This window comes from Pogona vitticeps, chromosome ZW-PAR (genome assembly GCF_051106095.1).
Source record: "Pogona vitticeps strain Pit_001003342236 chromosome ZW-PAR, PviZW2.1, whole genome shotgun sequence".
NCBI lineage: Eukaryota > Metazoa > Chordata > Lepidosauria > Squamata > Agamidae > Pogona > Pogona vitticeps.
This window is the reverse complement of record NC_135800.1, coordinates 939,661-954,507: the sequence shown is the minus strand read 5'-3', so window position 1 is coordinate 954,507 and position 14,847 is coordinate 939,661. Positions and strand designations below refer to the sequence as shown.

At 47.7% G+C, this 14,847-nt stretch overlaps 1 protein-coding gene across 1 annotated transcript; it reads right to left on the bottom strand.

The window, feature by feature from the left end:
- Positions 1-2: 2 nt before the first annotated feature.
- Positions 3-14,660, bottom strand: LOC110079619 (uncharacterized). The gene is made up of 9 exons (XM_078382718.1): positions 14,463-14,660; positions 12,357-12,747; positions 11,730-11,810; positions 10,173-10,301; positions 8,860-9,500; positions 7,878-8,520; positions 7,132-7,231; positions 2,457-2,518; positions 3-467 (listed from the first exon to the last, which is right to left on the bottom strand). The coding sequence occupies exons 2-9, from the start codon at positions 12,709-12,711 to the stop codon at positions 265-267; spliced, it is 2,214 nt and encodes a 737-aa protein (XP_078238844.1). The 5' UTR covers positions 12,712-12,747; positions 14,463-14,660; the 3' UTR covers positions 3-264.
- Between the last annotated feature and the right edge of the window lie 187 nt (positions 14,661-14,847).

Here is a 14,847-nt window from a genome sequence, read left to right as displayed (position 1 = left end):
TTGCCAACCCGCCCAACTTGGATGCAGCTTCCGAACGCAAAGAAAGAAAGCCAAAGCAAGTAATAAAGACTCCCAGGGTAGCGAATAGAGTGGCGGACTCTGGAGAACAGGGTTCGATTCCCCCGCTCGGCCATGGAAATTCCACTAGGGGAAATGGAACTAAGAAAACCACTCCTTAAATATCTCACTTCCCTTGAAAAGCTCTTGTTAAGGTGGCTATTGGTTGTTTCCGACTTGACTGCACAAAACACACACACACACACACTAAGTAATAAAGAGCCAATTAAGAGGAGGACAACAGGCTCCCTTGCGTGTACAACCCCTTACCTGGCTGGTGGAGTCCGGTGGCTCGCTTCTATCAACCGGCTCTTCTGGGGGGACCGTATTGCCGTGGTTGACAGAAAGCAAAGACGTACCGCAGGCTTGGGGCTGGGCCAGGATGTGGCCCCTTGATCCAGGTTGAAGCCCTGGGGGGAAACAGCATATTCTTCTTGTGCCTCTTGGCATAAAGTGGGGCAGCCTCTCAAACCCCATGGAGTCCCTCCTGAGCCTGTTCGCTCGGACGCCAGCTCTTTAAGGCCCTTCGTGACTGTTCTTTTAGGGCTAAACTCTAAACGGCAGATGAAATGACAGGTTAATTACAGCATTAAACGCTCAAACGGCCCTTGAATGCCGGAGACGCTGTTCTGCTCCGAGCTTGGGAATAAGGTGCTAAAACGAATGCGTCGACATTAAATTCGCTCTTGGTTTTTGGCTCAACTTCGGAAAAAAAACACCCTCAAAAAAACCTAATGTTTAAGGACAAGATTTTCAAAATGTCATTCCAACAGTTTCAATTGTTGGAACTACATGTCGTTTTGCGGAGAGGCTATGCTGGTCTACATGATCAGTGGATAGTGATTCCCGTGGATAAAGGGGTCCTACTGTATATAAATACTAAAAAGGATCAAACAAAGATACAGAAAAGATAAGCAACCCCCCAAAAGGCATTCAAAGCAGTAAGGGACCCCACTCAGGCAGCCGGCCACCCTGTCCTTTCTACTCCGCAATGGTTCTCCTGCTATTTGTCTCTGGATCCTTCTCACCCACTAACGTGACAGAACGCCAAGCCTTGTGCGATCGCACCACAACTGTTGCGTTCCCCATTTAACTGGCTTCTAACTGGGAGGCCTGGAGTGGATGGCATCGCTTTGCACTATTTCCAAAGGCCTCTCCGAGCATGATCGATCGCTCTGCTATGCCTTGCTTCGCTTTTAAGTGAAATTAAAGAAAAGAAAGAGAGAAACCCAATTAAAGGGAGAGGGGGGGAAGAGAGGAACAGAAGATTCATTTCTCTCTCCCTCGCTTGCTGGCTCGGCCTCTCTCCCCCCCAGCTTTCTCTGGGCTTTTTTTTGCTAATCTCAGCAATCCTCTCAAATACATGGGCCGCCACCTTGAATAGTGTGACGCGGCCACTGGACTCTGTCCACGAGGCGAGGAGGTGCGGGTCACAACCAGGGCAAGGTGGCAGCCCAGAAGGGAGCCCCCCCTTCCTTGGGCTTGTGCCAGTTATGCTTTTAAAGCAGTGGTTCCCAACCTGGGGGTGTGTGTCCCCAGATGTTCTTGGACTACAACTCCCAGAGATCCCGGCCAGCACAGCTGTTGGCGAAGGCTTCTGGGAGTTTTAGTCCAAGAACATCTGGATGACCCCAAGGCTCTAGAATGGTGGTTCCCAGCCTTGGGTCCCCAGATGTTCTTAGACTACAACTCCCAGAGTCCCTGGCCGCACAGCTAGTGCTGACGTCTTCTGGGAGTCGTAGTCTAAGAACATCTGGATGACCCCAGGTTGGGGGACATTGTTTTTAGAGGAAGGCAGCCTTAAGCGCTGTCCAAATTGCCAGCATGATGTCAGAAATTTCTCTCGTGGGATTTATTTGTTAAATTCAAGGACCTAAATTCTCCCCTCAGGCCCCAAGCCATTAGGTGTTGTTAACAGTAAGACCCAGGCCGGGGGGGGGCAAAAGCTCTTGTTTCTTGGCGCACTTAGATGGGCAGGATATCAATCAATCAATCAATCAACCAACCAACCAACCAACCAACCAACCAACCAACCAACCAACCAACCAACCAACCAACCAACCAACCAACCAACCAACCAACCAACCAACCAACCAACCAACCAACCAACCAACCAACCAACCAACCAACCAACCAACCAACCAACCAACCAATCAATCAATCAATCAATCAATCAATCAATCAATCAAATAAATAGATAGATAGATAAATAGATAGATAGATAAATAGATAAATAAATTACGAATGAGAGAGCTGCGGCTAACTCACTAAACTCGTACAGTCTACTGAAACACAACCCAATGGGCAGAGAAGGAGAAAACGGGAAGAGATCAGGGAGAGAATGTTCGCCGAAAGACACCCATGCTCGCACACATCAATTTTCTTCAGTTGCAGCTTACCAAAATGGTCCTCGGTGCCATCTTCCTGTGGCCCAATATTTTGGCGGGAGCTGATAGATTGTCTAAGAATGAACAGAGAGAAATGTGACGTGTCTGTGGCTTCTCCATTGCTCACAAAAGATTTGATTCCTCTCATTAATTTGGACTTATAGTCACCCGCGAAGCAGGAGAGGGACTCATAGAATCCCAGGAAGCTTATAACTCGTTTGTTACAACTACACGCTTCAGATTATACCAAACAGATTATTCTACACTGGGACATCATGACCAACAGGAAAATCAAACAGACAAGATAATTGGAAGCAGAAGATGGAGAAGCTCTGTTCTTTCTGCCAAAACAAGACCAGAAACTACCTTAAAATCCACATGTTAGGCTCCGGAACTCCCTCCCACAAGAGGCCAGGCTGACTCCACCATTACTGTCCTTCCTCAAACAATAACTTATTGTTTGCTTATTTTCAGTATTTATTTATTTATTTATTTGTCTAATTGATAGACTGCCTTTCTCCCAATGGGGGCAACTCAAGACAGGTTACAGGTTTTTTTTTAATTAAATTAAAAACACAATAAATGATACCTTAAAAAATTAAACTGTAATGGTTACCAAAAAAACACTCCACGATTAAAAACTTTAAAACGGGATCCGCAGCCAGTGTCATTTGGCTGCTACTATTTGCAAAAAACAAACAAACAAAAGGGTTGTGAAAGAAGCTTTTAAAAGGCTTTTAAGAAGCCAGACAGATCTCAGCCTCTTTTAGAAGGGGGGAAGTCTTCTGGAAGCTTCTGGAAAGCAGATGTGACATCACTGCAAGATGATAAGCCGGGCTCCTTTGGTGTTGGATTTGAGCTAAAAGCTGTCAGCGTTGGACCCGAGAACCACCCTACTTAGGCTTCAAAAACACCTTCTACTGAGCTTAGCTAAACGGATTAGTGGGAAATGCGTGAAAAAAACACACCAAAATCGTGCATTTAGAGATCCGCCAGAAGGAAAGTGACGGCCCCCCTGTGGCAGATGTTTTCCTGCCCAAAGAAAGAGGGAGGACCTGTTTTTATTGCATCAGCAATCTGCTTAAAGGAAATCTCATTTCTTTTAAAAAATATTTTAATAAGCTTTTCTTTGTTTTTCCTGCCAGGGAGTGACCCAGAAACAGTGAGACCTGGTAGGTAACGCAGTTGATTCATGGTCATGTTGAGATGCTATTGCACCCGAGGAGAGAAGCCTCCTCCGAAGGGAATTCGAATTCCTTCTCTCTCCCCCCCCCCTTTGTGCATTTGTGGAAGCAAAATTCAACTTGGCCTCCTCTCACCAGAACTTCCGTACAGGCCTCCCCAACTCGGTCAGGGTTTTCCAACGAAATTTTGCCTCCCGTGCGCGGCCTCATTTCTGATTCTCCTCTTCCTTCCTTTAGGGCCAAACGAGGCAGGATCCTTTCCTTTGCTGCCCATGGGGTACGACCATCTTTACCTCTCGGGAAGATAACTTTCAGTATTTGTACCCTCAAAGTCTTCCTACAGGCCATACGAAGCGATTTGCCAATTTTGGCGAATTCGTATCCCAAACAAGACAGAATTTCGCACTCGTTCCTAGCTTGAATTTTGCTTCGTTTTCTGGCTGGACGACAAAAGGACTGTGGTCCCTGCAGGGGTTGATGCCAAACCTGCCACACACACACACCTATTTCGTGGATGCAAAAAAAAAAAAAAAATGCGGACGTATTGAATACTACAGGAAAACATGCCGGTTCCCCCTGCTCCCCCACCACACCCCCAGCAAAGGCATTCAAAGCTGCTCACGTGGGCTACCACGGTGCCCAAAATGGCAAGCGCCGGAAAGTGGAAGCTCTCTGTTGAGACAAAACAGGTTTGGCTGACTGAGTAATTACATTGATCAAGGAGGAAAACAAACCCAGACCTACCGATCTATCTTATTACAGCTTTTGTCCCAAGACATGTCAATGACAGCCGAAGATCTTTCCCCCCACCCGCCCACCCCCCATCTGGACATGCAAGGATTTCTCTGTCTGAAATGGTCATTAGTTGCTTACGGGTAAATAAATCCCTGGCCAGCAAGAAGGAGGAGGAAGAAGGCAAAATAAGGCCACCTTCCAGATGCTGATGTTGGGTCAAAGGTAGAAGGCGCTGTTCGAGTGAAATCCGCTGACAGACAAAACTCTGAGAAGAGAAGAAGGCGTTGACGCAGACCATGGCGGTTGTTTCCCCCCCCCCCGTTTTGTAGGCTTCATCTTTTTTTTTTTTCCTTCTTCCACGTTCCAAAAAAAATAAACCCTTAATAATCTGCATTGCATTTTCAGGTAGACGAAATGCACTGGGCAGCTTATAGACAAGAAAAATAGTGCTCTCCATTCCATCCCACATGTTCAAGGATCCATATTCTGCCTCCCGGAACATCTGGGGGCCACATAGACACCCCAGCATGCAAAAACCATGATAGAAACATGAACCTTTTTGATTCGGGGGGGGGTGGAATAAGAAAAGACAAGGAGGTTCCTTGGTTCAGGGCAGCCATAGGAGCGATTCAAAAAAATAAACTCCCGTTCTCGGTAATTCTTTCCATTCTTTTTCCATCAGCGCATTGCTATAAATGGTGAAGTCCAGCGGTTCCCAACTTTGGGTCCCCAGATGTTCTTGGACTACAACTCCCAGAAGTCTTTGCCACCAGCTGGACTGGCCAGGGTTTCTTAGGAATTCATTGAATTCGTTGAATTGAATTCTTCTTACTTTGAACTGAATTCTTTTACTTTGAATTCATTGAATTCGTTGATTTGAATTCTTCTTACTTTGAATTGAATTATTTCATTTGGAATTCGTTGAATTCGTTGATTTGAATTCTTCTTACTGTGAACTGAATTCTTTTACTTGAAATTCATTGAATTCATTGATTTAAATTCTTCTTACTTTGAATTGAATTCTTTCACTTTGAATTCATTGAATTCGTTGATTTGAATTCTTCTTACTTTGAATTGAATTATTTCATTTGGAACTCGTTGAATTCGTTGATTTGAAGTCTTCTTACTGTGAACTGAATTCTTTTACTTGAAATTCAATGAATTCATTGATTTGAATTCTTCTTACTTTGAATTGAATTATTTCACTTTGAATTCATTGAATTCGTTGATTTGAATTCTTACTTTGAATTGAATTATTTCATTTGGAACTCGTTGAATTCGTTGATTTGAAGTCTTCTTACTGTGAACTGAATTCTTTTACTTGAAATTCATTGAATTCGTTGATTTGAATTCTTCTTACTTTGAATTGAATTATTTTACTGAGAACTGAATTAATTTTTTTATTTTAAATCCATTGGAGCCGCAGAAAATAAATCTGGGCCCTCTTGCAGAAAATAACCAGCAGACCAGAGAGTTTTCTTCCCTACATCAATTCTTCAGAAATAAATTGTAATACAAAGATGATGCTTCAGAGAGGTTTGCTAAGGGTTCCCTTCTGTAAGATAAACTGCATTGACCCTTTGGAACATCCGAAATGCATGGTATGTGAAAATTGGTAGTACGACAGCTATTGTTATTTTTCCTACATTTCTGTTTTAATTAACATAGGAACACAGATATATTAATGTTGCTTCTTTCCACTTTCCCTTTTGCAAGTTTTAAAAAAAGGGGGGAGTGAAAACAATTGCTGTAAATAAATCTACAGGATCCAATTGGTTAAATCTCTCGTTAAGCTGGAGCAGAAACGGGATCAGTGGGGATTTAGGAAGGTAGTCCTAAAGACAATCAATTTACTCCGGAGCCGTCGCGGCCATATGCTTAAACACCGTCTCTGGGGAGGGGCGAGATTAATGCAAAAACCACATGCAATTTAGGGCCATATTTTTTTTGAATTGCACCGCTTGGGAGACGTGGCGAATGTCAACCCCAACCTGGAAAAGTTGTTTTCGGGATCTCTCAAGAGTCCACCACCCGAACAAGAAGCTTTCCAAGCTCAGATGAACCCTGACTTGGGTTTTTTTTCAGATCAGGGCTCCCATCATCCACATCCCACACTCCTCTGCTTCTGGGGACGTTGGCTGCTGAAGTCCCCACACAGCTGAGTGAGTCCAGGCAAAGCCCACGGCTCAGCTGGCAGAATCTCTTAAGACTGCATCCTGGCCTCTGAAGAAATGGACCTGCTGGATAGCTCTGTGGCTTAGCCTGTCAGATGTTGGGAGTTCAAATTCCCCCATGGACAGGGGCTGGACAGGATGATCCCCGTAGGCTCCCCTTTTCCAGCTCTGCCGTTCTAAAGCTGCCTTCAAAATCCTGTGTTTGGAGCAGCACAGCAAGGGGAAGGAAGCGTCCGTGGCGTTTGGGTAAGGGAACACTGCCATCCCATGCGCACGTGTTGAACTGCAGTTGTCCGTCCTACGGGATCATGGAATGCATCGTGCCAGGGTGAAATGGTCCTCTATCAGAATATGAAAGCAAGCCAAGCTGCAAAGGGAGGGCTGTTCTTCTTACCACCAAACACGATGTCCCCCCCTCCAGACCAGCGGGCTTCTCTGCTTATTTAGAGACTCCTAGTCTTCCTTCCAAAGCAGAACAGCTCCAGAAAAAAAGCAGATCCAAACATTAACCTGAAGGAATTCGAATGGCCCTCCTGTTCGCTCACAACACAAACCCCCTTCTAATTTCTCAGGCCTCCATATAGCTGTGCTTACCTTCCAGGGAGACGCTGAGGTGTGGCCATGAGGCCCCCGGGTCTGGTGTGCCCCTGGAAGAGGTTTTTATCCCAGTGGAGTCCTTCATTCGGAACACATCCTTTAGAAAAAGTCAGAAATGGGAAGAATACAAGGCGTTGAGGCCGATCATTTCGCTGCTTTTTAAATACAGTACATTACACTGACAGCAGCTGTGTGTGCTGACATGGGGGAGGTTTCACTAAGTAATGTAGGGTTTACATCTGAGGAAACATGCACAGGTTCAAGGTCTCAAGCAGACAGCTAATATTGTCTCTAGAGAACCTACAGTTTTTTGGGAAAAGATTACCCTAGTGACACAGCGCTATTTCAGAGATAAGGAACTGCCCACGCTGGGTTGATGTATTGCTGTAGCGCTATGGCACTTATTAAAAATATAATAGATCACACTGAAGATAAGAGCTTTTAAAACACAGCCCAGATGGCTCCAAATTTTCCCACCTTGTCATAACCTTCATCATTTTTGTCACTACTGCTGTGTCCCTCTGTGTTATATTACCTGATTATTTTCTCTCTCCAACCTGTTTTCATCCCATAGAAGTTAAATTAAGCTATTGATAACAAAAAGAAAATAGTTCAGTACGACACACACACCCCAGTATCCCTGGATTCACTTCTTATGTCCTGCAAATTATGTTCTGTAATTCCTATTTCCCCAAAGAGCACAGGAGGAGGGAACAATAGGGGAAAAAAGTGTGTCTGCTAACCTCGATTTACATCCACTGAGCCTGCTTCCTGGTGCTTTTCCTCCGAAGATCTCGGCCTTAATATCTCCCTGCAAGGCCGGGAGGATAGCAAACCAGGCCGTCCTTGATCAGGGTGGGCTGCAAATCCATCTCCGTAGACGATCTTCTCTTGGGTCCTGCCAGCATCTCTTGAAGGATTCTGGGAGAAGCGTGAATCCCAAATGGCGTCTCCACCCTGTGCACCACCACCTCCCGTCTGAGGAATCTCCGGCTTCCGGATCGTAGAAAGAGTTGGCGCTCCAGACAACGCTCCTTGCCTTTCCAAAGACATGGGCTTGTTGATGACCCGAAGCTTCCCCATTTCTCGGTCCAGCCGCTCACTGAGGTCCTGAGCCAGGACGTGAAGGGCTTTGACTCTGTTCTCCTTGGCTGGAGAGGGAGAAACGGCTGACTTTTCCCAGGGCATCCATTCCTGGAGGCCAAAGATGGGCTTTTTCGATGGAGTTGTGTGGCAGCTGGCAACCGTTGGGGAATCTAAAATTCTTCCCGCCTCTGCAGTTCTGGTTATCTCCTGATCCAAGGCCTCGTTCTTTAGGAGAGCCTGCGATGACCGGTGGAGCCGTGCCCTCGTTTCTGATCTGGGCTGTTCTTCTCTTTCCCGTTCCTGAAATTTAAAACTACACCTCAAACGGCTGGAACTGCTTTACGGCAGAAAGAGGGTTGACAGCATTGACCCCCCCCCCCCCGTCATTTGGACAACCTGCATGATAAGAGCTGATGTTTGTGATCCTTGGCACGCTTGATGGCGTACACCACCATCTCCTCCCAAACCCAAGAGCGTGCTCTTCCTCTGGAACTAACACCGGCCCATGGCTTATGACTCCCCCCCCCACGCATGGCCGCTAGGCCTTGGGAACCCCTCCTAGAAGGAGCTGCGGGCACAACCCTTTGCTCAAAGGACCATCCCTTGCCCGCTGCTCCTTCTTCCTCCCGATGTCCATACCAGGCCACAAATAGCTTTGGCGCATGCTGTAGGATTCGCTGCCTGGTTCCCCCACCGGACCTCCGAGCCGCTCTTTCTCCTTCCGAAGGCTTCCTTCTGTTTCCTGTACACCTCCTGCAGCCTGGCGTTCCTCGCTTCTTGGGCTCGCTTTGAGGCCAGTTTTTCTTCCCGAAACCTCTTGTTTCTTTCTGCCAGCGTCTTATCCATGAACGCGTGGATCTGCTCAGGACTCCTGCTCCCTCTTCTCGCCATGTCACGGCGCGGCGGTGGTGAGCTTTCCTTGCCAGGGGTATGACTTCTCTGAGGAGACCCTCTCTTTTGTCCCGTCCAAAAGGCAGAGGGCCTTCCGGGGTCCACGAGGCAGGCACCGGGCGAATGATGAGCATCTGGTCCAGCCTTGAACCTTCCCTTCTCCTCTCTCCCTGTGGCCACTCCCTGACTCTTCACTGTCCGCTTTTCTGCACCAAGGTTGTTTGGGGGCCTCGTGCTCCGATTTCTTGACCCTCGAGGGTTCTCCTTATCCACGAGCATCTGGTTTTCTTTTCTCTCCTGCCCGACATTTCTCCTCGCCCTTGGCATGGCACCATCTTGTTCTCCAAGGCTTTGCTTGACTTCATCCATCACCCGATGTCTTTTAGGTTCTGTGGAAAGAAGCGTATAGTTTAGCATCCTCTCAGAAGATTCTTCTCTTGTCTCCATGTTCCTCATACAATTTACGAAGTGAACCCCGCGATGTTAAAATCCCAAAGAAACAGACAACCCACAACTGAAAACATCCGTCTCAAATAGCCACACAACGGATGCTTAAAAACATCCAATGAAGGAAAGCCCACCATTCTCCGAGGGAGTCTGTTCCACACGGAGGCAGCATCAGGAAATTCCTTCTACTATTTAATTAAAAATCTCATTTTTTTGGTCATTTGAATCCACTGGTCTGGATCCCACCTTCCAGAGCAGCAGAAAATAATGCTTGGTATGGTGGGGGGCCAGATATACAGTGGACTGGAGATAAAACTAGCAATAGGTGTTCATCCAGATTCAGGTGTCTAGAGATTTGGGAACGAAGATCCCAAGAGGTGCAAGAAGCGACGGCGAAAGAGTCTTCAAAAGAAGACAAAAATATCAAAAATGATACTTGAAAAGATGTACCAAGAATGTTATCCATCACGTGGTCTCTGGCTCCCTCTAAGGGCCACTTCTGGTAACTACACCTTTAGAAATATCTACCGAATTTCTGGATTTTTTTTTCTTTTAATATTTTCACACCTCTCCTGAAATTTCCCTGGGGAGACGGGCGTCTTCGAGGACGGTACCTGGAGCAAACGGCGCTGCTTCCCCTTCTGAGATGCTCCTCAACTTTTGATTTCTAAACAAGGGGCCAAGAATTTTCCTAGCCAGCTTCTGGCCTTCTCTCCATGCAAAAACATTGACTGCATGGACTGCTGGAATAGAAACACAAGTTCGTGGTTAGCAAAATGTTTTCCTCCCCCAAGTTTGTAATTTGATTCATGCCCGTCTCTAGTCCGAACTCTCAGGAATTCGAACGGATCGTCGTCATGCATTTATCCACGTCTTCCTGAAAGGCGATGAGGAATCTCGGAAAAGGCTCCAGGCTCTTTCCAAGCGAGTGAGGTTTAACTAGATCGTGGGGAATATAACAAAATCCTGGTTCCCTGAGCGGGGAAATCCTCCAGCATCCTCACCACATCGCCTTTTGCTTCCAGGCAGAGATGAATATTTTATAGCCGGGCTGACTTAATTTTTTGTTAACTGCCGCAAATCCTCCTATTCATCAAACTTGGAAGTACTTTGCCTCTGACCTCTGACCTCCCATTCATCTCCTCTTGGCCTCGTTTTGGCTTCGTCCCTGACAGGAACTAATGGCCAGGCCAGCTTAGCTTTTCGCCACCCACCCGCCCTGACAGTTACCATGATGAATGGGCCCCCCGGGCGAGGGTGGCCGTGGGGTGAGCGGCGGGATGATGACCCACTCTCCGAGGAAGGACCCAACGCCATTTTTCAAATTTCCCATTAAAACAAAGCACACGGCTGGGGCGGGGGGGGAGAGCGAAGGGGAAATATTTTGTGTTTCATACATTTTAAATAGGTTGGGGGCCATAAAAAAAATCCTACAGAGCAGCTGTTACAAGAGGGCCAAAACTGGATGGCTGTTGAGGAGGGAAGCCGATCATCCGTCCTCAACGGGTGGAGAATTATGAGGGTGTTTTTCTGGGGCTCAGAAGAGAGTGCCGGAGTCCTCTTTTTGCAAAATATCTAGATCAGAAAGGAGCAATATTAAAACAACCCAGCCACAGAAACAGCGCTAGTCCCAGGAGAATTAGCACTGTCTCACCGACCCAACAAGCTAGCAACACGAGAGAAAGGGAGAGGTTTTCCTGTACTCTGGGAGCCCTAAGGGAGCAGGAAAGGGATAAATAAATGGCAGAGGCCAGAAATGTGTCAGACTCTTAACTCCTTCCTCTGGCTCAATGCACGATCCGCTCCTGCTACGGGTGGGTGGTGTTGAATGTTTGAGAGGAGCCCTTCTGTTGAGGGAGCAGAATTCAAAGCAGTCACCCGCAACAGTGTCATTTGGGTTCTCTCTGGAAAGAGAAAATCTTCTGCAGAAATCTATTTTTCTGATCAGTGAATCAGTGGACACCGATCCCGCGGATAATGGGGTCCTACTGTATTTCTGGGGAAACCGATTTTCCCTTCGGCTACTGGGAGGATCTCCCCTAAGTTCAGAGGGAGTTAAGCTGAAGGGGGTGAACAATGTCACCAATCCTGCTACCCAAGATAGACCCAGGGCTGTGAACCCTGGCTCAACAGGTGGCTGTTAATCCTTCACAGTGTCCTGTACACTTTACCTTGCACTTTCTGAGCCTTCTCAAGGAGGGGAGATGTGCCGGTCCCATGTTGCTTCTTCTTAGCCGCCCTTCCTCTCTGGACTTCACATGAGAAAAGTCACACAAGACATCCAAGTCAGATTTCAAAATCCATATCGGGGTGATAGCTTTATTAGGGTCCACACGAAAGGCACCAAACTATGCCAGCTTCTGAGATCTCTGATCTCTTCAGCAGGCAAGGGACGGTGACACCTGGTGGGATATGTCACTAGATAAATGCAAGGTAGCATTAAAGAGGACTTGAATTGTTATTGAAAAGTTAGTGGGGGGAATTAACTATAAGTTACACAAAAGCAGGGATGATGATTACAATAGGGAACACATTGCCTATGTGATACATCGGTAAGCGTGGCAGAGAAAAAAATATAAAAGGACAAGCAAGTGATTTATCGCTAAGCATTTAAAAAACTGAAAATGTTTTCAGTTTTTATAATGTATCCTTTTGTATCCTAATGTATCCTTTTATAATGTATCTTTATAATGTATCATTTTATAATGTGTCCTTTAAAAAATGCCAAGAGGGCCTTCCTCTCTCCGCTAGCCGCCCTAAGCCTGCATCCGAACCATTCCGACCACCGATGGGCTGACCTGTGTTTGCTGGTGTTGGGGAAACGAAGGCGATCTTGCGAACCTTCTTCTTGAGGCAAGGTTGTCTGTGCGTGGGGCTTTCCGCAGCGCTTGAGGCCAGCATCCTGCACTCTGTCGACGCCCGTGAAATGCACCGTTGCTGCTGGCAGTGGATCCTGGCTTTCAGCTGCTGCAGCTTCTCATCCTGCCTTGAGTTCTTCTTGAGATCTTGTAACTTCTGGACCAGAGGGCATCTCCCGGGGGCAAGAGCCGGCGTGGCTGAAGGCGAAGGTCCTGTCGAATCGGGGCCAGCTTTACTCCGAGGGTCCCCACAGCCTTTTGACACAGAGACCACCGGTTCCACGAGATGTTTCATCTTCGGTGGACGAAAGGTGGGAAGCACAGCCAGTGCCTTGAAGGAGACAAGAGAAGAGCTAACGAAAGGGTAGGTCCCTGAGCTATCACAGAACGGAAATCTCTCCCATTCCCCCATCCATCCCATAAGCCAAGGTTCTTCCCCATCTTGGGTTTTCAAAGAAATAATCCACCATCAGCCTAAGGAGAGATGCAGAATAGAAAAAAAAGGGGATTTTGGTTTTTATTTCTTGGACTACAAATCCCATAATTCCCAACTCTGGGAGAGAAAAGTTCTCCACAATAGCAGGGCTTTCTCAGAGTCATTAGAGTACAGCCCCCATATCTGGGGTGGATGGTGGAATCAATTCAAAGCGCCCCCCCATCCACGGAGGCTGAAAATTTTGAATTATAGCAAATACTGTTTTAAAAGCAAACACTATCCATAGCGTGGTCTCTCCCTCCCTCCCATGGCCAGTTATGGTAGTGATACGATAGAAATATACTCTATTTCTAGAATTTTTCTTTTAATATTTTTAATATTTTCAGACTGTGGATGATGGATCTCACAGGTACAGAGTCCTACTGTATCTCCTTTTCTTTTAAGAAAGAAGGTCACGGGATGCCTAAGTGAATAGCTTGAACCTGGACAAATCCTTTCCAAATGTTTCTAAAGATGTCTTTAAATGATCTTAACATGTTGGACCATCCCAGTAAAACATCTGGCGAAGTTATCTTGCTACTCCCTGCGTTACATCTGGAATGTAGCTTTGCCAAAATGCATTCCTCTTGTTAAGGCAAGAAGAGGAGCTGAAATCTTCAGAAATGCAGTTTTCTCCTTCTGACTTTCTCTCTTCCCGCTGTCTTCTCGCCCTGCTTCTGTTTTTCCTGGCCTGGGCACCCCTCGCCATCATCAGCTGGACGCACCCGTCCGTCGGCCACTGCGCCCAGAGGAAGGAAAGAGACGGGTTTTCTCCCCAGAGAGAGAGAGAGAGAACATGTGTTGCCTTGCTTTGTCTTTTGACTGCTGGCAGCCGACATGCCTCCGATTTCTGTTTTCGCTCACAGCCGCCGTGTGTGTGTGCAAACACTGGCATGCCTGGGCACGCCAGAAGCCGGCGTCTCCTACCGTTGGCAGGAAAGAAGAGGAAGCTGGCAGCTGTGGAGGCGGCTGCCATCAGCCCTTCTCTCTTTGGTCTCCCTTGGTGACCAGGGGGTGGAAAGTCGACAGAGCGAGAGGCTCTCCCCCCCCCCCCCGGATGCCTTGCCTGGCTGTTCCTAACTTTCTCTCCCAGCAGGAACGTTTTTTAAAAATCATCTCAGAATGGCAGAGCTGGAAAAGGGGACCCCGTGGGATCATCTAGTCCAGCCCCTGTCCAGGAGGCCAAGGGGCAGAGGAGAATCGAACTCGCAACCTCCAGCTTCGATCTCAACCCCGGAGCTATCCAGCCAGCCCAAAGACTGAACCCTAACTTGGACATTTTGCGTCATCAACATCACCATCCTCTTAGAACGGCAGAGCTGGAAGGGACCCTCGGGGTCATCCAGTCCAGCCCCTGTCCAGGAGGCCCCAGTGGGGGGATCGAACTCCCAACTTCTTGCTCGGCCTCCAGAGACCTAAAACCCATGAGCTCTCCAGCAATTTTAGGAAGCCTGCCTTCCACCAATTGAGGACCTCCCTCCTCTGTTTATATTACCCACTCTGACTGCCCACGCTGGCGGTCCAAGCGACAGGGGAACTCACTGCCACTGGCAGCACCATCATCCCCTTACCTTCCTCTCCCTGAAAAACTGGGAGCTCGCAGTCCCGAGCGCCCGGCTGATCCGAAAGGGGAAATCTGGCCGAGACCAGAGGGAGAGGGAGGAGCGGCCAAGGGAGGAAGGAGGCGCGCCTTTGTTGAAAGGCGGGCGCCGTGGATACCCGGGCAAGCCCCGCCGGCCCCTCCCGGACCCTCCCCGCGCCGGGGCAGGACAGGCTGCCGCCCGTCAGGTGTCCCTCCTACCCCCTGTATTTCAGCATCCATCGCGGGGAGGGCTCGGACCCAATCCACCCCCCTTCGTGGATATACTGCGGCCGGTCGCACTGCATGTGTTTATTTATTTAAAATGTTTTCTCCCCATTCTTTTTTCTCCTTTTAAAGAGGCCGGGAGTTCGATT

Coding starts and splice junctions, on each gene's coding strand:
- LOC110079619 (XM_078382718.1), bottom strand. CDS start 12,711: ATGAAACATCTCGTGGAACCGGTGGTCTCTGTGTCAAAAGGCTGTGGG. Junction 8,521..8,859: donor CCAAAGCTATTTGTGGCCTG/GTATGGACATCG, acceptor TTTAAATTTCAG/GAACGGGAAAGAGAAGAACA. Junction 2,519..7,131: donor CCTCAGCGTCTCCCTGGAAG/GTAAGCACAGCT, acceptor GTTCATTCTTAG/ACAATCTATCAGCTCCCGCC.